This window comes from Apiospora phragmitis (genome assembly GCF_038363925.1).
Source record: "Apiospora phragmitis strain CBS 135458 chromosome Unknown utg000010l:1.0-9815664.0:1.0-9183399.0, whole genome shotgun sequence".
Lineage (NCBI taxonomy): Eukaryota > Fungi > Ascomycota > Sordariomycetes > Amphisphaeriales > Apiosporaceae > Apiospora > Apiospora phragmitis.
This window is the reverse complement of record NW_027117409.1, coordinates 1,852,533-1,876,401: the sequence shown is the minus strand read 5'-3', so window position 1 is coordinate 1,876,401 and position 23,869 is coordinate 1,852,533. Positions and strand designations below refer to the sequence as shown.

Here is a 23,869-nt window from a genome sequence, read left to right as displayed (position 1 = left end):
GAAGAAAAAGAAGAAGAGTCGGACCCATCGTAGGAGACGACAGCATGAAGGAGACATGAAGAGGACGACTTCGCCTCCTGCACCTGATCCATTAGAACTCTCCGAGAAACCAAACTTGTCGCGCTCACCTTCCAGCACTACAGTCTCCTCGCAGTCTCTACGTCCCACCCCACGCAAAGGAGGGGACACAGACACGGACACAACCGAAACAATGACGACTCCACACCTGCAGCAGCTGCAGCATCGAAGTGTACACGCAGGGGGAGGAAGCCCGCGCATGCTCCGGCCACCACCCCACCGCCACCACGCCGCCGCGCCGTCCCCCCTGCACTTCCTCGTCCGCCCCGCGACCACCAAGCATACGGCCTCGGGCACCGTCACCATGCCGGGCCCCATGGTGCCCCTGGTCGCCGTCGACCAGCTGCCCGAGTGGCTCGACATCGCCGGCGTGCCCCGCGAGCTCACGGTCGAGCAGACCATGGGCCTGCAGAACCTGGGCAGCGCCGGCCCCGAGACGGCCGAGTGCTACGAGTTGCGCCTGCACCAGGACGTACGCTTTGTTACTTCTTCTTCTCCTCCCCCTTCCCCTTCTACTGCTGCCCATAAGCGTCGAGAGAGCAAGAATCACGCAAGGACGGCTTCGTCCCTACTTATGGATGCCGATACCACGGCCCTTGATCCGCACGACAAAGACCTACCTGGCAGTAGCAGCAGCAAGCATTGCCAAAAGAAGCACAGCGACGCGGTGACGGTCGTCAACGGAACCAGCGGGCACCACGGCAACATGAACAATAACGATGACAGCACGAGCAGTGCCTTAAAAAGCTCGTCAGACACCTCGTACTCCTCTTCCACAGAGCCAGCAACCAGTAACACCCGCGGCAAGAAGACGACCAAGAAGGGAAAGGAGAAAGCAGCCAAAGTCTCCAAAGTCTCCAAGACCGAGACTGCCGCCACCAGCAAAGGCAAGGGCGGAACCACCAGACCTGCTGCCATCATAGCTCTGAACCCGCGCCTCCCACACCGCCGCCGCCCACCGTCCCCGTCAACCCGTACCCCATCCTGCGCCACTGCTTCCGCGGCGAACCCGCACCGCCGAGCCACCACCCGGCCTCACGCCTGCTCTCGGCCATGGCCCCGGCCTCGGACTACCTCTACTCGCCCGCGCACCCGCAGCGGCAGACGACGACAACACCCACTTATTACAACAACAGCAATAAGCCGCAGCACTCCTCCTCCTCGTCGCGCCACCAGCGCGCCATCGTCCACTGCCGACACTGGTGCCACCACGGCTCCTGCAAGTACGGCCTGGAGTGCCGGTACGAGCACGAAATGCCGCGGTCGCACGAAAAGCTGCGCGAGGTCGGGCTGGCCGACTGGCCCAATTGGTACAAGGCCGCGTTCAGCATGGCGCGCGATATGCAGACGCAGAACTCGCGCCGCAAAGGCCGGCAAGAGTCGCCGTTGGTGGACGACGTCATGACGGTCATAGAGAGTGGCACCCATTCTAATGGCGGTACCCGGCGCAAGGGGAGCAGCCACCACAAGGCACGTGATAGTCGCAACAGCATCGTCGTTGCAAATGACGCCTCCTCGCCTTCTACTGTGGCTTATACAAGCAGTGAGAAGAGGGTCGTCGTAGAGGAGCGGCTTGGACGGCTGGCAAACGTCGAAAGTGACGAGAGCGACGGAAGCAGCAGCAGTGCTGAGCACGTGAATCCCGAGATGGGGATGCAACAAACACCTGCAACCAAGAAGCAAGACGTGGCCGAGGACATCACGACGCCTGTCGAGAAGTTGGTGGACATTTAGACGTCAGATTCGCTGATAGTCTGGTTTGAAACCGGGTATGATCGCAATACCTGTATTTCCTTACATAGTCATGTAATAGAGGGCGCATCTTGTGAACGATACTTAGTCTTTGTCGCAAGTGTCAAGACAGTGAGATCAATGAAGTAAGTTAGTATTTAGTTCATTTGCTGTATTGGTTACTTTAATGTGACACTTGAACTCCATCCATGCTCAAAACACAAAAGGAACATGGCCAACGCACAGCCATACCAGACATAATTCTGGCGGCGAACCGTAACTCGTAGAGAATTGGTACAGTCGTCTCTTGCTCTATCCCCCCCTCGCCTTCATCTCCACCGTAAACTTAACACTTGGATATCAATCTTCCAGATACACTAACACCTCCTAATTTAAAATGCCATCTCCTTCTTAATTTCGGCAATGGCCAGACCAGGGTTCAGACCCTTAGGGCAGGTCCTTGTGCAGTTAAGGATCGTATGGCATCGGTACAAGCTCATCGAGTTGTCGAGGGCGGCCTTTCGCTCACTCAGGCGCTCGTCGCGCGAGTCGATGATCCATCGGTAAGACTGAAGTAGGATGGCAGGTCCCAGGTACTCCTCGGCGTTCCACCAGTACGAAGGGCATGACGTTGAGCAGCAGGCGCAGAGAATACACTCATACAGACCATCAAGCTTGCGTCGGTCGGCCTTGCTCTGTCGGTACTCCTTGCCGTCGGGAGACGGGGTGTCGCGCTGCAGGTAAGGCTTGATGGACTTGTATTGCTTGTAAAAGTGCGTTAAATCGGGGACCAGGTCCTTGACGACATAGGTATGCGGTAGAGGATAAACCTTCATGTCCTGGGTGTCGGTAGGGATTCGGCCTACAACCTTGATTAGCAACCCCGTCATATCGATCTGAACAAGCATAATGATATGCCTGCCAGGTCATGAACTGTTCCAACATACACAAGCAAGCCAGGGTGTTGGTGCCGTTGATGTTCATGGCACAGCTACCGCAGATACCCTCTCGGCAGCTTCGACGGAACGTCAGGGTGGGATCGATCTCGTTCTTGATTCGGACCAAAGCATCCAACACCATGGGTCCGGTCTTGTTCAGGTCCAGCTCGTAGGTCTGCATCTTGGGCTTCTCGGTAGGCTGGTCCGGGTTCCATCGGTAGATCTGGAACTTCTTCATCTTGGAAGCGGAGCTGTTCTTGGGCGTGGCATCGTTGGTAGCATCACCGAGGGTGGCCATAGAGCGGGTGAAGACGGCGGGCCTGAAGGCCGACCGCGATGCGGTGGCCAAGAGCCGAGACGAAGAGCGGAGAGCTGCCATTGTGGGCGAATTTGAACTTTTAGAAAAGGGAAAACTGCCGGACAGGCTTCTATTCCAAGACTGTTGAGACAATTGAAGGGAAAGTTGGGGAAGAAGATTGATGCGATTGAATGCCCTCGAGGTATGAATTAAAAGCCAACCAATTAAGCTCGAATCTAGGTTGCGACGGCTTTAGGGCGTCTTGGTGGCAAGAGACTGGATGTCTGTCGTCTATTGTTTGTTTTAGGGAAGATGTCTTCATCATCATTGATTCAATTCCACCGTGACCCGTGAAAGGAACCCGAGCTATTCCCTCGGCTTTCTCGGCCAATCAGAAGCGAGCCTTTATAAGCTGGCCACACTCTGACACTCTCTCGAACAGGGCCTTGGCTGCTGCAGAGTTCCGCATCGCCCTGTGTGTGTGCGTGCATCTGCATAATCCAGTTACTTTATTATTTTGTTTGGCAACTTTTATCTTTATTATTACTCTTTTGCCCCTTCTGGAAAAGCAATCAGATGCTCGGAGGATGCAAATCGCATGTTGTACACCCATGGTTGCTTCTTGCAACGTACTGGGCTGATCTCTCCTGCAAGGATCAACTTGTCCAGCAACAATCATGTCGCCATTTCCACTTATTCAAATCCTCCACTGGCCCCAAACCTTTTAGCACCGACCTGCCGACCTACAGCGGATGGCAGCCGAGAAAAAGAATTCCTGGCCACAATCCCTCACTCAATCCAACCTCTAGGCCGCGAAAAGGCGCGATAAGGATAAGGCACAATGATCAAATGGTAAAGCCAAGAACATTTGCACCCAGCAAGCCAGAACAGAGCAGAGCCCCAGACCAGATCCGATCAGATAATGGATATGGGCCAGTAACTTTTCCCTTGGCCCAGCTATTAGTGATGTTTATTCTACTCGCTGATGACATTGGTTGGTAATGGATAATTAATTAAAGGAGCCTTTTTTGATATTTTCTCCTTCGCCTAATTCAATTGTTCTGCGCATCGCACCTTGATTGTGTCCGTTATGTCTCTTTGAAAAGAATCTCATCTAGTTTCCGGGGATCCCACCATCCCTATCCTTCCTCCCCGCAGACACCCGAAGACATGGCCTCGACGTCATCACGACTGGTGCCACCGCAAATGAGGATATTCGCGCAATGTGAGTTGTTGCCATTGCTCAGTGGGCAAGTGGCCTTTTCGCCTGCGTCGGCTGGGCTGACTGATATAATCCAATAGTGTGTTCTCGAGGCCAATCGCTGCCCTACGCACCTCGAGCCATATCGTTCTACCAGGGTTACAGCAGTCGATATTTCTCAACGCAGCCGCCGCGGCGATCGCCAAGTACGGATTCCAACCCAATGCAAAAATTCACATACCACGCCGCAGCATCCTTCAGTGGCAAGGGGAAACGATTTGATCCCAGCTCCAACGTCTTCCATTTCAACCCCTATAACCGGGTGCAACCCCAAATAAAACGCCCGAAATCGAAGCGACCCGCCAGCGGACAAGATGCTTTCTTCATAGCCCGTATGGGCGGCACCAACGACGTCGCCTTTGGCGTAGCTGACGGCGTCGGCGGTTGGGAGGAGAGTGGTGTTGACCCTGCCGATTTCTCGCATAGCTTCTGCGACTACATGGCGCTGGCGGCCTACGAATCAAAACCTGACGATGTGAGGCCACTGACCGCCAAGGCCCTGATGCAGAAAGGGTACGACGACGTGTGCCACGACAAGAGTATACCGGCCGGAGGCAGCACAGCTTGTGTGGCCGTCGTCTCCGAAGACGGCGTCATGGACGTGGCGAACCTAGGCGACTCGGGATTTGTGCACCTGCGACTCAATGGCGTTCACCACTCGTCCGAAGCCCAGACGCACGCCTTCAACACCCCTTACCAGCTATCCATCATCCCGCCGAGTATGCTCGCCCGCGCCGCCGCTTTCGGGGGCGCTCAGCTATGCGACTACCCAAGGACGCCGACGTGACAGCGCACGAGCTGAGGCATGGGGACGTCCTGGTGTTCGCTAGCGACGGGCTCTGGGACAACTTATTCGACCAGGATGTGCTAAGAATCGTAAGCCGGGTCATGACCGGCAGCGGCGCGTGGAAGGCGACAGATGGAGGCATCCGCGTGGTCGAAGATCTGGCACCTTACGTGCAAGCCCCAGACTCGGCGCAGAAGGCCGCCACACTGCAGAGCGCGATCGCCATCGATATCACGGCTACGGCGAAGAGAGCCAGCATGGACCAGAGGCTCGACGGACCGTTTGCAAAGGAGGTCCAGAAATACTACCCGGGCGAGGATTGGCACGGCGGCAAAACCGACGACATCTGTGTGATAGTGGTCGTTGTGTCCGAGGATGGGAAGTCCCAAGCCATCAAGGCCAAGTTGTGATTGCGAAAGGAACTTAAAGTGCTTATTCTGGGATAGATGACTAACTACATGGGAATCTTGCATGGGAATCTTGCATGGCTTTGGGCGTTAGGTCGATCGATGGTTCATTCAGCATGGAGTATAAACGCATCCAAGAGTGCTCTCTCTCTTGTGTACAACACGAAACGTAGGTCCTCGAGTGTAGGTCCTTATTGGTCTGGCATAGGGGATAGTAATTTCACCATCTTTCGGAACAGCTGTTGCTGAATTTCACAGTATGTATTTAGCCTACGTAACCAATAAAAGAATCACGATAGAAGACGGACTTATAACAACTTACGATGAACATTACTATCTCGTGATGTAGAATTTGTTTAGCACCGTTAGAATGGAATCGTCCATCTTGTTCTCACGGCAACAGAACAATTTCAAGATTCCATGGGACACCAGTAATTATGAGGTTACATCGTCATCAGGACAAACTTCCTGTCCAGGTAGAGGTGTCCTTGGTAGCATCATCGCAATATTGCAATATGGAATGTAGGTTGAAAGATCGCGGAGAACGTAATGGGACAGACAATCAGGAACGTCGAAGGATGGCCCAGAACAAATACGCCTACCACTATCACATAATAATGGCTCCGCCCACGAATAAGAGGGGATGTCGGCCGACATGGTGACCACATCAGCAAGCCAAAAAAAACATGGCAATTCCAAACCGCAGTTTATTGGATGTAAGACCCTTCGAATCAGCAAATCATCTTACACAGATCTTATAAACACAAATACCTATGGAAGCAAACAAACAACCCCATCCCTCCAAGTCAAATAGATGCATGGCCCGGCCGGCAGGCCCGGCCTGGATACGAGATCCGGGGCCCGATACGAATAGGGGCGCCTCACGAGAGCGGGCCAAAGACATACAAGCATACATAACACATAACGGTCACACCTAGGTGATTGTGCAAAGAGGAGACAATACATGCATTGTAATAAAATATCGTCGGTAGTACTTTCCGAGCTCCATAACCCCCACGACCGCGTGCGTTCGTCGCACATACCGATCCATCGGACCAAACAATACAGTAAGTCGGACAAAACGAGCCACGCACTCCACCTCTCTCTCGGTGGGCCATGGGTCTATCTGTTTGCTTACATGAGATATGTAGATCTGTCCGACATCTACAGTAGGCAGGCGGCCGTCCACTTGCGGAAACTGGCGGAGAAAGAGAGATGATTGCTTCAAAAGGTAACGACGTCGTGGTCCGGAAGAAAAAAAGCCGGATGGGAGAAAAGTCCCCAGGCTCTTCTATTTATGGACGTATATCTGACAGATGTCAGTGTCAGCAGCTCTGCTTGCTACTATTTATTACTCACTGCGTACGATGGCGCAGCGACTCCTGCAGCAAACTTACCTCATGATGTGCGGTTGAGGTTTTACATGTCGCACTGCTTCACTCATATCGCACAGCAGCGGTAGAATTCAAACTTTCATCTGCATATATGACTCCTGCAGGCTGCAGCACCCCGTGGGCAACATGATTTTTTAACATGCGATACAAGCAAACCTTGGCGGGTGCCGCCGTTACCTGTCATCCTGAAAACATCTTAAAACGGGGTTCGTGTAGCAGGTCAGGAGGCTGTCCATGCGCAAAGGCATGACCGAGTTGACCCAAGGATGAGCCTGCATCCACTACTACGGCCATCCATCACCATCAATGCGCCAATGTCACGTCACGTACGAAGAAATGTCTCTGCAAAACGTACAGTTCATTGCGATTTCATTAAGTATTGCTGGTGCAATACATGACTCGTGAGCCCATCACCCAGCAGTAGAGTGTGACTACCTAGTGGAGCAATATGTACAAGAAGAAAAATGCATGTACGCAACAGTACCCCAAGATCATGTGTCCATAATGATATCCGCCACTTTACAGGGCGAAAGCGCCGGCGGCCAACAGAAGGGCGACAGGGGCGAAAGCACCGGCAGCACCGTTGGTGTTGGGGAGCGTGGAAGGAGTGGCAGAGGCGGACGCAGACGCCGACTTGCTGGCAGACACGGAAGCTGTAGTCATATTAGTGATATGTCCTTGGCCAAGGATGTTGGGGAATAAAACTTACACTTGCTGGCAGAGGCGGCGGCGCTGCTGGAACCAGACGCGGAGGCAGAGGCAGAGGCAGAGGCGGAAGCGGCGCTGGAGGCGCTGGCAGTGATGGTGCTGGACGGCATGGAGGAGGCAGCGTAGCTGAACTTAGCAGTGGTGCTGGTCATCATGGTGGTGGCAGCGGAGGCCGACGAAGGGGCAGCGGCGGTGCCAAGGGCGAACTGAGAGCTGTAGTTGGGCTCAGTGCCATCGTCGATCTCGAAGGCGTACATGTCCTTGGGGAGGGAGCTGTCGGGAGTCCAGGTGAACTCCTTGCCAGAAACGCCGGCTAGGTTGCGTTAGTGTCATCTTAAACTGCCGGAGTCTGGGAGTAACCTACAGGTGAGGGTAGAGACGGTCTTGAGGTTGCCCGAAGGTCCGCTCTTCAGGAGGATGGAAACGGGGCCAGAAGCGCCGTCCCAGGTCAGCTTGAAGGGCTTGCCAGCCTCAACGCTGAAGTCGGTGTTGGTGAAGGAAGCCTTGGCGGCAACCATGGCGGCGAAGAGCATGGGGACGGTGAAGAACTGCATCTTGACGGTGTTGTTGTTTGATTGTTGAAAGAGTGTAGAGAAGATGAAAGCTGTTGGTTACAGAAAGGTCAACAACTGTGCCGTCGCAGATATCTATAAGTGAGATTGTATGGGTGGGGATGAAGACTTGAGATGAAATGAAACGACTTCTTCAACTCCCCCGTGACCGTGTCCAATATGTGATGCGCCTGGGTTCGGAGCAGGGGAAAGAGGAAGGGAAGAGTAGCAGGAAGGTGAGTGATATCGCGAAGGGTAACTGAGCTTACTGGCTGTGGAAGGCGCGTTGGTATTAGAATTTGGTATGGTAGTGAGTGGAAATGACAGTATTAACGACCGTGATGGAAGAATCTCGATTAAGTTGACCAGTGTATTAGATCTGTGTGGATGAGACAAAACAATCTTGGATTCTGGGAGGGGGGAAGGCGAGGATTTATTAATCGCGAAGTCGTCTGGTCCTCCTCTCCCACCTCTGAGTCTGCCCACCCCCGCGAGTATGCATGTACCTTAGCCTGGGTTGTATTGATCATGAGTTTAATTACAAGGGATGTACCGAATTACCAGACCTTGGCCTAACGCCTGCACAAAAGTGACCCGAGCCCGCGCGCATGGTAGCATGGCTTCCACCCTGGCAGCCGTGAGGTACATCCCCGGGTAGCAGTGTCGCAATAATACAGCAATAGATAATAACATTGAATTTCATTGAACCTTGTTGGCCCAGGGGCGCTGGGGAAGAAAAGCAGGGCCGCCCCGTTCTGGCGCAGCTGGCCCAGGTACCAGACGACGTTGTGTCGTACGCTGCTGTACCTAGTACATACACTCCATCAGCTAGCCTAGCCGCCTAACAGCCTAGCCACGCAGACTAGCAGACTGGAGGAGCTGGCTGGCCTGCATGCGCGAACACACGCTAATGTGCCCCGTACTGCCCGATTAGGCAGGGCCACCGGTCTGGATCCCCATTCCAGCCGGCCGCCCCTGAAATTTTGCAATTAAGCAGTATCGTTCGAAACCTGCGCCTTTGATTGGGCATTTCGCTGTAGGCCAAGAAGGTCATGCGACGGAGCTTCTAGTCGACGAACCTAGAGCGAATTACTGAATGCAGCACCCCGTCTTCCCTGATTTGGGCTGGCTTTTTGATTGCTGGATGACGCCGGAAGGATCAACAGAAGTTCGTCTTAGCCGCAGACTAGGCCCGTCGAGAACTTGGAAGTCGAGGAAGTTATGAGCTCGATCCTCCTGGCAACCAGAGACAGCTCACTCCCGTCACTCTTCGGGCGGACTATCAGCGTGCCAGCTCCCAAACGGAGCTGTTCTGGAGCTGTCAAGATGGGATCGGCCCATCTGCACCTACTTAGCCAAGATTCGGAGGATTGGCCTAGGTTATCTGACATCTGGCCAAGAATCTGACATTTTCTAAACAGCTCGGACGAATAAGGGCCAGAGGCGCTACTTCCACCAATGCTGCTGCCGCTTACCTCGTGTTCCTTTGATCGTGCAGTCGCGATGCATGCACGTCAGAATCTCACTCAATCTCAATTGGACAGTCCTGGATGGTATAAAGACGAAAAGAGAAGTGTGAGCCGGCTCTCGAGGCCTCTCTCTCCAATGTTGGGCATCGACGATGAGGCATGTCAATCTGACATAAGGGCAATGGGTTTGGAGCATGTATGCAGATATTCAACCTCCTCGTACATGCAGCATTCGTGCATATGGTGGTGGTCAGGTGTGGCACTGCCGCATTCGCGTTCGGTTTTTTCCCCATCATGATGATGATGGGGAAAGCGGCCCTTTCGGAGGTTGCCGTTCGATCTGTGTCTGTGTCGTCCTTGTCTAATCACCAATGCATGATGGATCATGGATGGAACTGTTCAGATATCCATCGGGCGGATGGCTGCAGTGCTACGGTACATTACAGCACAATGCGGTGGGCGTGAGAACAGAGTGTGATTCCACCGGGCTGGCGTCGTCGTTCGCAATTTCGCCTAAAAGCCTGGTGCAGCTTTTTCATCCACAACATTATTTATCCAATCGCGCTAGCATCGCGTTGAATCGGGCATAACCCGCCGAATTGCATACAAAATTAGACCCATGTGCAGGCCTAGTAATGGGTCGTCTTCCCCGGAGATTTTCTGTGTATATGCCGGCAGAACATGCCAGCAGTATGTGGATGCGTGACGAGCTTGAGGGCGTGCATACATACATATATCCAGTAGATATCTCGATCGCCAAGGGAAACTCAAAATAACAACACCGTTTGCGTTCGCTGCTATCTTTCCACCGCTCTTTCTTTCTTTTGATCTTACAGCCAGGGCTTCAACGGCTGAAGGCGGCCAACCTGAGGAGAGACCAATGACGAATGAGCAATACCCGTCGGTAATTTACACGAATCAGCAAATCAAGGTTGTTAATTGGTTGGTAAACTTTGATAAATGGGTTCAAGCATTTCGTTTGCGCCCAAGCTTTTCAGCTGGTGGCGGCCGACTATCAATCAGATCAGCTACTGTGCCGAGCGGTTAAGACAGTGGCTTGTCATGAGGCCATATCGAAACAATTTGGCCCCCGGAGCACCGAGAACACATACAGCTTTTGGTCCGTTGACCAACTTCCAGGACTTTCGGTCTGCGACACAGGCATCCGATGAATGACTGCTCCAGCCAATCGTCGAATACACGATTTAATACCGCATGTTGTGGCGGAACCCCGTGGTTCAGATATCGGCATGGGCTGGGCAGCTTTTCAATGGGTGAGGCTCAAATGAATATCATCTCAGGTCGACCACGCGAGTGGATATCCCACTTGTACCCAACCACATCGCTCTTATCGATGATGACAAGGCTGTCTACCACGCGAGGAAGTGCGACCATCGATCAGAAAAAGGGTCTGGCGGTCGGGTCTCACTAAGGAAGAACGCATCGGACCACGCCCCTCCGGACACCTTCGGTCTCTTCGCGTACATGATCGACCTTCGCACCTCGCTCTCTAGCTATGGAGACGAAGTCATCAAGTGAACCTCCAACGCCGAAGTAGAGTTTCTTTGCGCCTACTAATAACTCCGCAGTATTCTGGAGGGCTTTCTGCTGCTCCATGAGTGCAAGAGTGGTGTCGGTAAAGGATTGAAGAGCAAATGGTGAATAAATGGTTTCAGCGCCTATTATGGTGGTCGCATGCTTAGAGCAGCTGAGGTTCGCTGTCGTCTCGGTAGGTTTGGACATGAGCCCAACCAACTCGGGAGACCAGGCGCCAGAGAACAGGTTCAATGTGATCTGGCGTTCGGCCAGAAACTGTTTGAACCCCCCGATAATCTCCTGGGTTATTTCCAGTTCTCCTTCGGATGACAGAGCATTTACCGGAACACTGGACCCCTCAGAAGCTTCCTGGCGAGCCCATGCGATCAGGAAGTTAGGTAACGTTACAAGCTCCAAGACGGCTGAGTTGTAGTCGGCAAGAATGATCGACAAAGGCGTGCCATGACTCGCGGTTGGCTTCCTCTCGATGGCCCATTGGAAGATGGCCAGCGAAGGAAGCGCTGTGCCACAACCAAGCTACCAGTGACACCCGGTTAGCACGTCTTCCCTTCGATATGATAGCTTCGTTTACGATAATTTTGGGTTCTTACCTCTATAACACATGGGGTGGCATCGACTGAGTTGAGGAACGACCTGGACTGGGCCAGAACCTTGACCAGATCTACACTGCTCTCCCAGCTTTTGAAGCCACCCTCGTAAACGCCGGTTTTGACGTCGTGGGAACCGAGACCGGCCTCCGAGTCGCCGCTGTCGCCATCCTCTGCCATCAACTGAACTCTGACATCCCAAAGCTCGCGGCGTGGTAGCTGTATGGTCTCGCCACTATCCAACACGACATCCAGAAGGCTGTACGAAATTGTAGAAGGCAGTCTGCCCAGTACGGACGTTAGATCAAGGTGGGTCGGCGGCAGCAGTGGTTTGCCAGCCACGGGGAAAGCGCTGGCGGAGGGCACTGCGGCGGCACCGACAGCATCCCCAGTTGGGGCTACGGCGGCGGTGCCTATCTGCTCGTCCTCGTCTATATCATCGCCGCCGAAGCAGAAGGAGAAGTTGCCCGACATGATGTACGAGCTAGGTTTCGAATCCTTTGTTTTTTAGACCGAGAGGATGATAGGCCGATGAACGAATTGTTGCAGGATTTTGATATCAATCATCGGATGGTGGGGAGGAGGTCTGGAGTGGGGGCGCCCTTGTCTCGTGCTGCAATCTTGTCCCGCCCGCCGGTCGGTCTTTATTAGATTCCATGGTCCAAAATCACACACACATTGATCCTAGTCGTAGGTCTAACAAATACTCGGCGGTCGATTCTTGAACGAGGTAAAGCATGCCATTTTTATTCGGAGTCGGCCCATATCGTATGTACGATTGAATATCTTGGTCCTAGAAGTCTCTTCAAGGTTATTACTACAGACGACCCATTAAACAATGGAGAGTCAACCAGGTCGGATCTACAGTAGTAACCTAGTACCCAGAACTAGACGTTACTCAAGTAGGTGACATTCATCAATCTGCATGTGCGATACACAATACTCCGATACCTGTTGTAGTTGAGATGCATCTAACTCTACACTCTTCATCGAATTAGCCATAGGCAGGGAAAGAGAGGCACACTTATGATGGTATCAAATGCATGCAAGCTGATGAACCCTCGGCCCGCTTTCAGCTTCTCAGCAGGGCCTCTTATGATTTGCCCATCCAGATGAAGGTCTTGGGTGGACTGTGGGGTCGATATTCTCTGGTTGGACGGTTTACGATTCGACTTGAACCTCCCAAGACCGCCATACATGCTGCGAACCTCATTCCGCCAAATCCCCAACCGCCATTGGTTGCGGTTGGACCGGGCTCGATTTCATACCAGGATCTAGGATGCTGTCGTATACAGTAAGGCATGGGCAATCCGGACTAACTTGGCTGCGGAAAGACATGCACTTCTTTCTTTCCCTTGTGGAAGTAAGCGAACATCCGGCCGGGCTCGGGTACGGGCCAAGGTATGGATGGGGGGGGGGTACGGGCTGAGCAGCCCTTAGGTGAGCGATAGAGTAGAAAAGGACCTGCGAGGCATTTGTCTTCGTAAGGGTTTCGCCGCCGTACGTCGATCCTTGCACCGCATACACGTACTCAGCAGGAGACTGCGACGGCTGGCTGTTATGGTAGGTTGGTATACGTGATTGCCCTGGTTGGTGACTGGGTCCGATTGATATCGACTCGGTTGCATGTTTGCTTTGCATCCCATATGGCGCAGGTCCAAACCACGATGTTCATCCTTCAGAATCTCAGCTCGGACTATAAGAGTCCCAACAAGTATCCTGCGATGGATTCCTCCCATATTCCAGAGAGCACACATTCGCAACACCCCCAGCCTACCATGACCCGCCACAGAGCATCCCATCACGCCAACGGCGCCTCCAACGGAGCTACTTCTCACACGGTAAAAGCTCCTTACACAGTCGTTGAGAAACCCCTCGGTAATACCAAGCACGTCCGCATCGTGGGCATCGGAGCCGGAGCCAGTGGGCTTAACCTGATCCGGACCCTGCGGAAGCAAGTCACCGACTACGAACTTGTCATTTACGAGAAAAACCATGATGTCGGTGGCACCTGGCTCGAGAATCGATACCCGGGATGCCGATGCGATGTACCTAGCCACAACTATCAGTTCTCCTGGCGACCGAATCCAGAATGGTCCAACTTCTTCGCGCCCGCCGGAGATCCGGCAGTATCTCTGCCGCATCTGTGAGGAAGAGAACATGCGGGATTCCATCAAGACGCAACACCGGGTATCAGGGGCTTGGTGGGACGAAGCAAAAGGACTGTGGGACCTCAGCATTCTGAATCTAGCGACTGGGGAGGAGTTCCGGGACGAAGCAAACTTCATCATCGACGGTTCCGGTGTTCTTAAGTAGGTCCCAGCCCGTCAAGGGATGGTTTGGTATCACAGGCTGACAACAATAACGCAGCAACTGGAAGTGGCCCGATATCGAGGGACTGCAGACATTCGGAGGCCAGCTAATCCATACCGCCAGCTGGCCGGAGAATTTCGACCATGCTGGCAAGACTGTTGCCGTTATCGGCAACGGTTCTTCCGGTGTCCAGCTTGTGCCTACAATCCAGCCAGGTATGCCCACTACACGTCGCTACACCAAGAAGGGCTTATCAGCAGGACTGATACTGACGGCGTACGCTACTCTAGATGTGAAGAAGCTCTACCACTGCGTCCGCACCCCCACGTGGATCATTCCGCCACGAATCATGACTATGAAAGTCATGGGAGGCCCTGCGAAGGCCGTCCTGGGGCAGATCGAGATGGACGACAAGGAAAACTTTAGCCAGGCTCAGATCGAGAAGTTCAAATCGCAACTTGAGCTCTACAAACATTTCGTCAAGGCCGTGGAGAAGGACATCAACGGAGCGTTCCCAATCGTAAGGACGACCATCCCCGTTTTGGAATTGCTTGCCGCATCCATCCTAACATAATAAACTCCAGGTGCTGAACGGGGGAAAGATGCAGGCTTTCTCGACCGAGAAAGTCGTGCAGTATATGACAGCATGTCTTGGCGGCGACAAACAGCTATGCGAAACGCTAATACCCAAGTTCCCCCTTGGAACGCGAAGAATCACGCCTGCACCAGGCTATCTCGAGTCCTTGCGAGCCCCAAACGTCGAGTTACTCCATAACAACATATCCAGTATAGTGCCCGAGGGCATCCAGCTGAACACCGGAGAAGTGGTCAAGGTAGACGCCATCATCTGTGCTACAGGCTTTGACAACTCGTTCTGCCCCCGGTTTCCGGTTGTGGGGAGATCCGGCAACCTCCAGGACCGGCTGCGGACGGAAACTCCGAAAGCGTACATGTCCTGTGCTCTTCCAGGTGTTCCCAATTACTTCAGTGAGTAGCCCGACGTCAAGATCAGATTTGTCTGCGGAACGGTTTACAGCTAACACAACCACCAAGCTTTCCTCGGCCCGAACGGCCCTATCGGACACGGAAGCGTCTTCACACTGACCGAGCACATCGCCAAGTACATCACCAAGGTCATCCTCAAATGCCAGAAGGAGGGCATCAAGGCCATCGCGCCCTCCGACGCCGCCGTGGACGACTACAACCAGCACATCGCCGCGTTCATGCCGCGGACGGCCTGGCAGTCGTCGGGCCGGTCCTGGTTCAAGAACGGCCGGGCGGACGGGCCCGTCACCGCCCTCCACCCGGGCAGCCGCCTCCACTTCTTCCACATGCTGGAGCAGGTCCGCGGCGAGGACTGGGACTACGTCTACGACAGCCCTTCGCAGAACCGGTTCGCCTACCTGGGCAACGGGTTCTCTGCCAAGGAGCTGGACCCCGGGTTCGACTCGGCGTGGTATCTTGACGAGCCGGACAAGCTTTGATTTGTACATAGATTACTGCTTACATTGCATAAGTACATATACGGTCGGGTTGACGATGAAATTAGGAGCGATGGTGTTGGTGGTTACACTCCATATCATTAGCAAATAGGCGTAAGGTAGCACGATTTCGCAATACATAACGACCTGATGACCCGAACCCCCCTCTCTCCTGATCCTCCGAGTTGATGCCCTTTCTACCCCCAGAATCTTTGGGGGAGATTGGCAGGCTGACTTCTGTTGTTGCTCAACAACGTAGGACTATGCTTGGTGACACACAAACTGCTCATGTTGTATAATATGTGTGCCGTCGTTAGCCGACCCCATCATAAGGTAATGCTGGTATCAAACCTCAGCTTACTCTTTTTAGACCGCCACATATCATAATACAGTATGCTTGCCACCCAGGCATGGCATGGATAGACCCGACTACGTGCATGTGTTGTGCTACACTTTCGGCTTTCATTACCGACGATCCGCCTATCTAGTATGCAGTGGCGTTTTACACACAAGCACTCGTTGTCTATACATTCAGCTCTCGTCAAGAGGGGGGCGGACAGCTCCCTGTCTCATTGGCTCTGCTGGGAGCCGACCGACGGACCAATAACGAGGGTTGGTCAGCCTCTAAGCAGGCTGATGAGTTGCATGTACGCGTGATCTAGGTAGGTAGCCACTTGGAGCCTAGAGATGGTGCAACAATCTCCCTATGTCTGGTCCCAGAGCCTCATATCAGATGTTTGATCCCGTATCTGACGTACATCGCTACATATCTCTCTTCTTATTAGCTGGGCTTGACCCAAGGCTCCATACATGGTAATTACCCTATGGTTGGTCCCTGTCATTCTTCGATAGAATTACGGCAAGCCACTACAAACGTTATGGCCGTTGCATTCAGCTCCGTCTGTACTTTGCAGATGTGACGCATGGGCCGGGCGTGATGATGCGCACGCCACCAACAGCTGCATGCACGTACAATTGCCATGGATCGAATTGCTAAGAAGGGCAGAATAAGAGTAGGTATAGCAAAACCTGGTTGTCGACCGAGTCGACTTCACGAATGTAGCATCGGGCAGGCCAGATTCAGTTAACTCGTCGTCCCGGAGCCGCTATTGACGGATACCCCTGCCGATATGCGATCGTATTATATAGGTGACGCCGGCGCCCTCGAGTCGGCGAGCATTTTTAGCAGTTGCAAGTGCAATTGCAAGTGTGACCATGCTATGTTAAAGTACGTACGCAGCTACGCTCTTCCTGTTCGTGGAGGCTGAAGCAGGTAGCATCGCTGGGCGAACCGTTGGGATAGGGGTAAAATGGATCGTGTAATTGATATTCATGCGCTTGGAAACACATTTATGTACATAGCCGGTGCATGGTACCGGATTTTCGCTGCCCAGGGGCATTCTCTCCGCCACGACCGAGCGCGCGCTACTATCATCGATCATCGTAGGCCAAGACAACATGGCCTCCTCCTCGTCAGTCATCGATCTATCGTACCATATGAATAGGGGGGAATGATCTCGAAAAAAAACAGGTATGCAATAAAAAGGCGAAATTCGATGAAGTCATACCTCTCCGGGCGCGTAAACACACCATCGTTATCTCAACCCTTCCTTAATCGGGCTCTCAGCTCCGAGCGCACAGGTCCCGGCAATGTGACAACGGCCGTACCCTACCGGTATGCATGACCGGCCGAGCCAATGAGCCTCCCTATGATAGTCGATCGATCTTGCCTTCATACCCGGGGAAACGGGTGGTGTTGTGTTTGCATGCATTTTCTAATTACTGACGCCAATCGCCAAGCTGAAGCTGGGCTCCTAACAGACGGGGGTGTGGAAGCTGTGCAGTGTATATATAAAACCCAGATCTCAGCCCAGATTCCCAGTCCTGTTGATATCGAGGGAGACATCAGCGACCCGAAGAACCAACATCAACAAAATCATTTGCCCAGCCCAAAAACCCCCAGTTCAACATCACAATGAAGTTCTTCGCTGTCGCCGCCACTGCCTTCGCTGGCCTTGCCCTCGCCGCCCCGGCCGCTGAGCAGGCTCTCGACTCCCGCCAAGCATACGTCCCTTGCACGGGCCTGTACGGCAGCCAACAGTGCTGCGCTACCGACGTCCTCGGCGTTGCTGATCTGGACTGCGGCTCGCGTGAGTGACTTTCCCACCCAGACCCTCCTCCCCATACTTCATACTCGCTTGTATGAGAGCGGACCGTGTTGCAGGAGTAAAGACGCACCCACTAACTTGCTTTCATTCGCCCACAGCTCCCGATGCGTTCGAGACTGCCGATGAGTTCAGCGAAGTATGCTCCGCTATCGGCCAGCGCGCTCGCTGCTGCGTCCTGCCTATCGTGAGTCCCCCCCCATCCTCCTCCCCTTCGTGACGCTCGTACTAGCTAGAGATCAATGCATTAACACAGCCCATCAGCTTGGACTCGGTGTCCTGTGCCAGACGCCTGCCGGCGTTCAGGGTTGAACGAGGAGATAAATATGCCACAACGGGGAGTAATGGCGCATCATTGTTTGATGAATTTCCCCGTGCCGGAAGGAATGACACGAGTAGATAGATACCTTGTTACGAGATACACGTAAGATAGCGATGGACTTTTTGTACTTTACCATGCAACAATTATTAGAGAAAGATGCCAATTGCATCGACCCACGAATATCGATGGTGTTACAGTGTGTGCGTAGAATGCTAATAGAGGGAAACACTGTGCCGGGCTTGACCCACTCGAACGCTGAATGGCCGAAAACATGCTGATCTCATCCATTCGTAGCATATGATTGTTACACGCCGTACGGGGTCTCATGCATGAGAGAGAAACATCCAATAATTAAGTCGTATAAACCAAACCTACCTGTGCGCCTAACCAGAGCCATATCGTCATACATATAAATATAAATTTCACCATTACCCAGGCCCAAACTCACAAGCGCAAAGATGAGGCCATCAATACGGACCCTCGCCCAAGCCGCCTCGGCCGCCGGCGGCGCCGGCAACGCCCTGAGGCCCGCGCCCATGATGGCCCTGCTGCCGCCCATCCCCCTGTACCGCCGCCTGCTGCGCGCGCACCGGAAGCACCTCCCCTCGGAGATGCGGGTCCTGGGCGACGAGTACATCAAGGCCGAGTTCCGGGCGCACCGGAACGTGGACAACCCGGCACATATGGTAAATAACCCCGCTTCCCCCCGCCCCCAAAACCACATCACACAACCCCGAGAGAGAGAGAGAGAGCATGTGCGAAGCTGGAGGAGAATACTAATATGATATGGTATATATACAGATAGGATTCCTGACGGAGTGGCAACTCTACGCACAAAAGGTCGAAGGCGAGGCCTGGAAGGGTGAGAAGATCGATCCGGCCAAGGTGGAGAAGATGAGCGGTAAGTCCTTCCTTTGTTCGAGTATCTCCTTCTTCCTATCTATCTAAAGATTCGATCATCGTTTTGCTAATGAATTTGATTGGTCTCCGGAGGACAGACCAGCAAATCGGGCAGATGTATGAACTGATGATGGCCATAAAGAAACAGAGCGAGAGTGACGATGGGCAGTAGAAGGGCATATGAGAGCGTAGTGACTTGTGGATGCAGTTCGAGCTGAACTGTGTGTTCGCCTTCATGCATTTATAGGACTACGATGGTTTCTACACGACAAAATATGGCCCTCGAACTTCGCGCCGGTGCGGTCAGGGTGAGATATGAACCCACGAACGGCTAGCTATCACCCTTGTAATAAATTCAATGTATCAAACGGACTTGTAACTTCTACTAATACCTTATCCCATTTACCTGCTACTTGGTCAAGGCCTGAATAATCCAGTCCGCTTGGATAGCGCTGACCTTTTTGGCGTAATTCTTCTGCGTAAACACATGCTCCAAAAACACAATAGCCTCCTTTTTCTGTCCATGCAGCACACTGGAGGGATGGATAGCGACCAGGTGCTTTCCGTGCGTTGTCACGTAGCTGCTGTCCGGCGCAAGAAGAGCACACTTGGTGACAAAGCCAGTGAGAAAGCATTTCAGCAAGGCCTCGGCTTTCTCCGGGGATAGGGGCTCGAAGGGCTGGGGGTCAGGCAGCGGCTTCTCCTTCAGCAGTTTCTCCTTCAAGCACATGCCTCGGAGCTGGGTGCGGATGTTGAGGGCCTGCTTCATGTTGCGTAGGTTGATTTTGCGCTTCTTACACCACTCGACGCGGTCGGCGTGTTCCGCCGTATATCGTTGCATTGCAGTAAGATATGTGAGAATGTCACCCTCACGACGATAGAGCTCCTTACGAAGCTCCTCAGTCTCCTCGCGCTCCTCCTCCATCTGCAACTGGTAGAATATGCTCTCGCCCGAAGTGATGCAGGAAATGATATCAATCACTTCTAGAAGGCAGTCATATTGCGGTTCGCAAGCTGCCAGCAACACTCTTCCGTATTGTGCTGACACGGGAAACAGAGCGAGTTTTCGGCCAATGTCAGTGATTGATCCGTCGTCGGCTATCGCATCCAGAAAATGGAGCTGCACTAGCGCCTTTTCAACCGAGTCGATATCAGGAAAGTCCATCAAAGGGAAAGAGAAAACGTCGTTGATACCGCGGGCCTTCATGGTGAGGATTGCTCCAAGAACGTCATTCCGTAGAATTTCGGGGAGATCAGCTTCGCTGAGTGATTCGTAAGCTTCTGCCGTGAACAGCCTGAAGCATTTTCCGGGCCCTTCACGACCAGCGCGACCTGTTCTCTGGGTGGCTGACGATTTTGAGATGGGCTTGACGAGCAGAGATTCCATGCCCAAACGTGAGCGGAACTGCTTGACTTTGGCTTTCCCAGAATCAATAACAAAGCGAACCCCAGGAACAGTAACGGAGGTCTCAGCAATATTGGTTGACAAAATGACCTTGCGTGTAAATTTTGGAGCCGGTCGGAATGCAGCCTGTTGTGCTTGCATCGATAATTGCCCATACAAAGGGCATGGCAAGAGCTTGGGGACGTTGGAAGCAAGACTGGCGCCATGGTCTTCTATTAGTCGCTGCAGAGCCTCGATATCTTCTTGTCCACTCAGAAAAGCGAGAATATCTCCTGGAAGTGGCTCTCCCTCGTGGATCTGAGTAATCTGCTTGTAAAGCGCGTCTCGAATATTGGGTACAGGTCGTTCTGTGTGCTTGATTTCGACCGGATACTGGCGTCCCTTGATCCGAAGAAGCTGTACAGACTGCTTGGATTCGGACGAGTCAAAAAACTCTTGTATTCGTTCGACATCTGCCGTTGCGCTCATGATGACGACCTTCAAAGGGATTCCTCCACGCCCCTCCTTGTTTCCAGCCACGATCTGCTTGAGGAAACCGGCAATCATGTCTACGTCAACGCTCCTCTCGTGGATTTCGTCGACAACGACAGCGCTATATTGCCGTAGATTGGGGTCGCGCAAAAGCTCCTGTAGGAGCATACCTTCGGTAAGGAACTTGATCTTGGTGCCCCGAGGTACGTTATGATCAAATCGCACCGAGTAACCGACGGAGCCTTCCTTGATACCTGGCGCAAGAGGTGTACCCATCTCGCGGGCCACTCGGTTGGCCAAAGTGGTAGCTGCGACTCGTCGCGGTTGGGTGATTGCAATCATCCCACCCACGTTTACGGGATCACTTTGCCCGTCGAGTTTGACCTTCTTCCGACGGCACCAATTCTCGTTGCAAAGGAACTGCGGCACTTGGGGTACTCTTTCCGGAACCGGTCTCTCCCATGATCATGAGCACATCTTGATTGCCTCCGATACTCGAGAGAATCTCCCTCTGATGAGCCCAGATGGGCAACGCTTTGCGCGCCTTCAGCAACGGCGTGTCCTGGACTTTGGATCTGCCACCGTTGCGTTTCTTCGTGTTGGTTCCATCTTGCTTTGTCTTGTCGACCTTTGGCTCCTCCACCTGCTGCTTTTGCTGCTCCTCCTGTTTGGGGTTGGTGGTGGTTGTGGTGCTGCTGCTGGTTGATTTTTTACTTTATTGAAACCAAAATCAACCATTCTACCACCAATATTGATGAGCCCATTCTCATTTCCATTCTTGCTTCCGCCGTTTCGGCGGCCTTTTCTGTGCCATTTTGCGTATGTTGCAAGAATGAAACTCAGATAGGCAGGATAAAAAACTGGTACTACAACAGATTTGAGTTTAGCTTACTTTTTTTCATCCTAGCTCCCTGATGGCCAATGGAGACCCACATGCACACTACTGGCCCATCGTCTCCAGTTCTCAAGGAACCAACGCCCTGGACACAACTCGCAATGGGATATTCTATCTGGTATCAGAGTACTGGGAGCAGTGCATCCGTGGATTGTTGCTTGGACTGTTTATACAACTGTGCAAAAGAGCCATCGAGTGTGCAACAGCACAAGACACGAAAGAAACTCGTATTATCACAACGCCTTTGATAGAGAGAGCTAGTTCACGATGCCCCAAGTCAAATCTATCTGCAGTAAAACACACAAGTCAAAAGCGCGCCTGACGCCATCATTGTATCAATCTCATCATCTATGGCCAGGACCCAGCTATCCAATGGGATAGCTGCGGATACTAGATCTGACCGAACCAAATGCCGTATTCTAAACCCAGAGAGAACTCCTCCCCGTAGGCGGCACAGGCTCTGCTGGCGCCTGGTATAACACTTTATCCTCATACTTAACGGATGCGCTTCAGTCTCTCCGTATTGAGCCTGGCAGCGTCGTCGAGCCGGACACTCTAGATGCCTGTTAGCAGATACTCGTCCATAGGTTTTATTGTAGTGGCGTACCTTGTCACCCAGTCGATCTATAAGCTTGTTCTGATCCTCAATCTCGTTGCCCATCAACTTGGCCACGCTGTTCAAGGTCGAGACGTGGCCAGCAGTTCGCATCATGGCTTCATCAATACGGTCCTCGTTCTGGTCGTCCTCCGAGTCATCTTCAAATGCATACTTGGACTTCTCAGCTTTACTGGACCGCGACCATTTGTCCGTGCTTCTAGCCTTGTCGATTTCCTTGAAGCCCTGTTCCATGCGTGAATTCGAGTCGTATCCGGATTTACGAGTGGCATCGCGCATATCTCGGTCAGCTCGGTGCTGTTCCAAGGTGCGTGCCTCCATCTCGGCAGTACGTTTGCTTGATGTGAATGGGTTGTTGACGTGCACAGCGAACATGCTGCGGTTCAAACTCTTGAGTTTCTTTGTGGAAGCATCGGCCTCGCGTGTCGATGTGCTGGCCTTGTCAAGGAGCGTCTCGGTGTAGTTGAGGCGTTCATGCTGGGCGCCAAGTCTGGCGTAAGTGCCCAACGCTGTTTCGACGGCTTGCGAGGCAATACGTTCCGAGTTTTCGGCAGAGTTGGCAGACTGGAATCATCAGCTAATGAGGCTAGAATTGTTGGGCTCAAAGATTCGTAACTTACCGCAAGCTTGGTTTCTTTGATCTGGCGTTTGACATCTTGGACTTCCTCCTCTTCTTGCTCTTCCGCAGTTAATTCGCGGTGCTAATTTCAGGACTTCGTTAGCACGCACTGTCCTCTCAAGCCAGGAGCGAGGAACCTAATGCTTACCTCGCCGTAGCCTCCGTAGCTGGTACTGGGGGTTCCGTAATCCCCCGCACCAGGCGCAGATGGCTGCTGCTGTCGCTGGTCGGCGCGTTCTCGTGCCCCTGAAAAGAGAGCATCTCTGGTGGAGTCCGCATCGTTACCGCCAAGGCCACCGTAGCCCCCGGTCCTCTAGCGCCCCTGCCTCCGGCGTTGTCGTACCGCGAGCTGCCATAGCCGCCAGAAGCTCCGAACTTGTCGTTCGAGTATCCGCCCGAGGGTTGGTTGTTGCTGTAGGGAGGTGGAGCAGTCTCGTTCGATGCGCTACTGCCGTTTCGATTGAGCGGAGGTGCTCCACCACGTGGTCCTCCTGGAAGACCACCCGGGGTGGCACGAGGTCCGCCAGGCAAGCCGCCGCCGTATGGTTGGTTCTTGTATTGATTGTATGTCGCTTGGGCACCTGTAGGATGTCAGTATACATGGATACGCCATCAACAAAGGATGAAGTCGATGGGAATTACCTGTCATTGGTGTTGCGTAAGGGTCGTTGCCTCCCTTGGCGTACGGGTTTTCCGAGCCCTTAGCATCGTCCTTCTTGCCAAAGCCAAATCGCCCCATATTGTAGGAGTTTCTGGGGTTCGAGCTGCGAGTAGTCGAGTGGGGGGATAATCGATGCAAAGACGGTCGGCGGACGGGTTTCCCTAGAGTTGGGATGTTGTGAATGTAAATCAGTGTGTTGCGCAAATGAGCGAGATGGTCATTTAGGTAAAAGACGTTGTTGTTGTTCAGGTATCC

The 23,869-nt window shown here is 53.1% G+C and overlaps 9 protein-coding genes across 9 annotated transcripts; 5 read left to right on the top strand and 4 right to left on the bottom strand.

The window, feature by feature from the left end:
• Window positions 1-211: 211 nt before the first annotated feature.
• Window positions 212-1,812, top strand: PG994_010360 (uncharacterized protein; the record flags this gene model as incomplete). Its single annotated transcript, XM_066861769.1, has 3 exons — window positions 212-550; window positions 608-931; window positions 961-1,812. 3 exons carry the CDS (start codon window positions 212-214, stop codon window positions 1,810-1,812), a joined length of 1,515 nt encoding a protein of 504 aa, XP_066710879.1.
• Window positions 1,813-2,201: 389 nt separating this feature from the next.
• PG994_010359 (succinate dehydrogenase-like protein) lies at window positions 2,202-3,126 on the bottom strand (the record flags this gene model as incomplete). Its single annotated transcript, XM_066861768.1, has 2 exons — window positions 2,202-2,671; window positions 2,757-3,126. 2 exons carry the CDS (start codon window positions 3,124-3,126, stop codon window positions 2,202-2,204), a joined length of 840 nt encoding a protein of 279 aa, XP_066710878.1.
• Window positions 3,127-4,215: 1,089 nt separating this feature from the next.
• PG994_010358 (uncharacterized protein) lies at window positions 4,216-5,503 on the top strand (the record flags this gene model as incomplete). Its single annotated transcript, XM_066861767.1, has 3 exons — window positions 4,216-4,270; window positions 4,348-5,025; window positions 5,064-5,503. 3 exons carry the CDS (start codon window positions 4,216-4,218, stop codon window positions 5,501-5,503), a joined length of 1,173 nt encoding a protein of 390 aa, XP_066710877.1.
• A 1,910-nt stretch (window positions 5,504-7,413) lies between these two features.
• PG994_010357 (uncharacterized protein) lies at window positions 7,414-8,156 on the bottom strand (the record flags this gene model as incomplete). Its single annotated transcript, XM_066861766.1, has 3 exons — window positions 7,414-7,547; window positions 7,604-7,915; window positions 7,967-8,156. The coding sequence occupies 3 exons, from the start codon at window positions 8,154-8,156 to the stop codon at window positions 7,414-7,416; spliced, it is 636 nt and encodes a 211-aa protein (XP_066710876.1).
• Window positions 8,157-11,050: 2,894 nt separating this feature from the next.
• Window positions 11,051-12,240, bottom strand: PG994_010356 (uncharacterized protein; the record flags this gene model as incomplete). The annotated part of the gene is made up of 2 exons (XM_066861765.1): window positions 11,051-11,695; window positions 11,770-12,240. 2 exons carry the CDS (start codon window positions 12,238-12,240, stop codon window positions 11,051-11,053), a joined length of 1,116 nt encoding a protein of 371 aa, XP_066710875.1.
• A 1,193-nt stretch (window positions 12,241-13,433) lies between these two features.
• PG994_010355 (flavin-binding protein monooxygenase) lies at window positions 13,434-15,563 on the top strand (the record flags this gene model as incomplete). Its single annotated transcript, XM_066861764.1, has 5 exons — window positions 13,434-13,814; window positions 13,858-14,078; window positions 14,137-14,599; window positions 14,664-15,066; window positions 15,133-15,563. 5 exons carry the CDS (start codon window positions 13,434-13,436, stop codon window positions 15,561-15,563), a joined length of 1,899 nt encoding a protein of 632 aa, XP_066710874.1.
• A 1,972-nt stretch (window positions 15,564-17,535) lies between these two features.
• Window positions 17,536-18,037, top strand: PG994_010354 (uncharacterized protein; the record flags this gene model as incomplete). Its single annotated transcript, XM_066861763.1, has 3 exons — window positions 17,536-17,710; window positions 17,827-17,912; window positions 17,990-18,037. The coding sequence occupies 3 exons, from the start codon at window positions 17,536-17,538 to the stop codon at window positions 18,035-18,037; spliced, it is 309 nt and encodes a 102-aa protein (XP_066710873.1).
• A 468-nt stretch (window positions 18,038-18,505) lies between these two features.
• PG994_010353 (uncharacterized protein) lies at window positions 18,506-19,119 on the top strand (the record flags this gene model as incomplete). The annotated part of the gene is made up of 3 exons (XM_066861762.1): window positions 18,506-18,733; window positions 18,849-18,948; window positions 18,998-19,119. 3 exons carry the CDS (start codon window positions 18,506-18,508, stop codon window positions 19,117-19,119), a joined length of 450 nt encoding a protein of 149 aa, XP_066710872.1.
• Window positions 19,120-19,356: 237 nt separating this feature from the next.
• PG994_010352 (ATP-dependent RNA helicase (Hrh1)) lies at window positions 19,357-23,692 on the bottom strand (the record flags this gene model as incomplete). Its single annotated transcript, XM_066861761.1, has 8 exons — window positions 19,357-21,243; window positions 21,299-21,487; window positions 21,538-21,623; window positions 22,219-22,273; window positions 22,326-22,898; window positions 22,955-23,035; window positions 23,128-23,534; window positions 23,596-23,692. 8 exons carry the CDS (start codon window positions 23,690-23,692, stop codon window positions 19,357-19,359), a joined length of 3,375 nt encoding a protein of 1,124 aa, XP_066710871.1.
• Window positions 23,693-23,869: the final 177 nt, after the last annotated feature.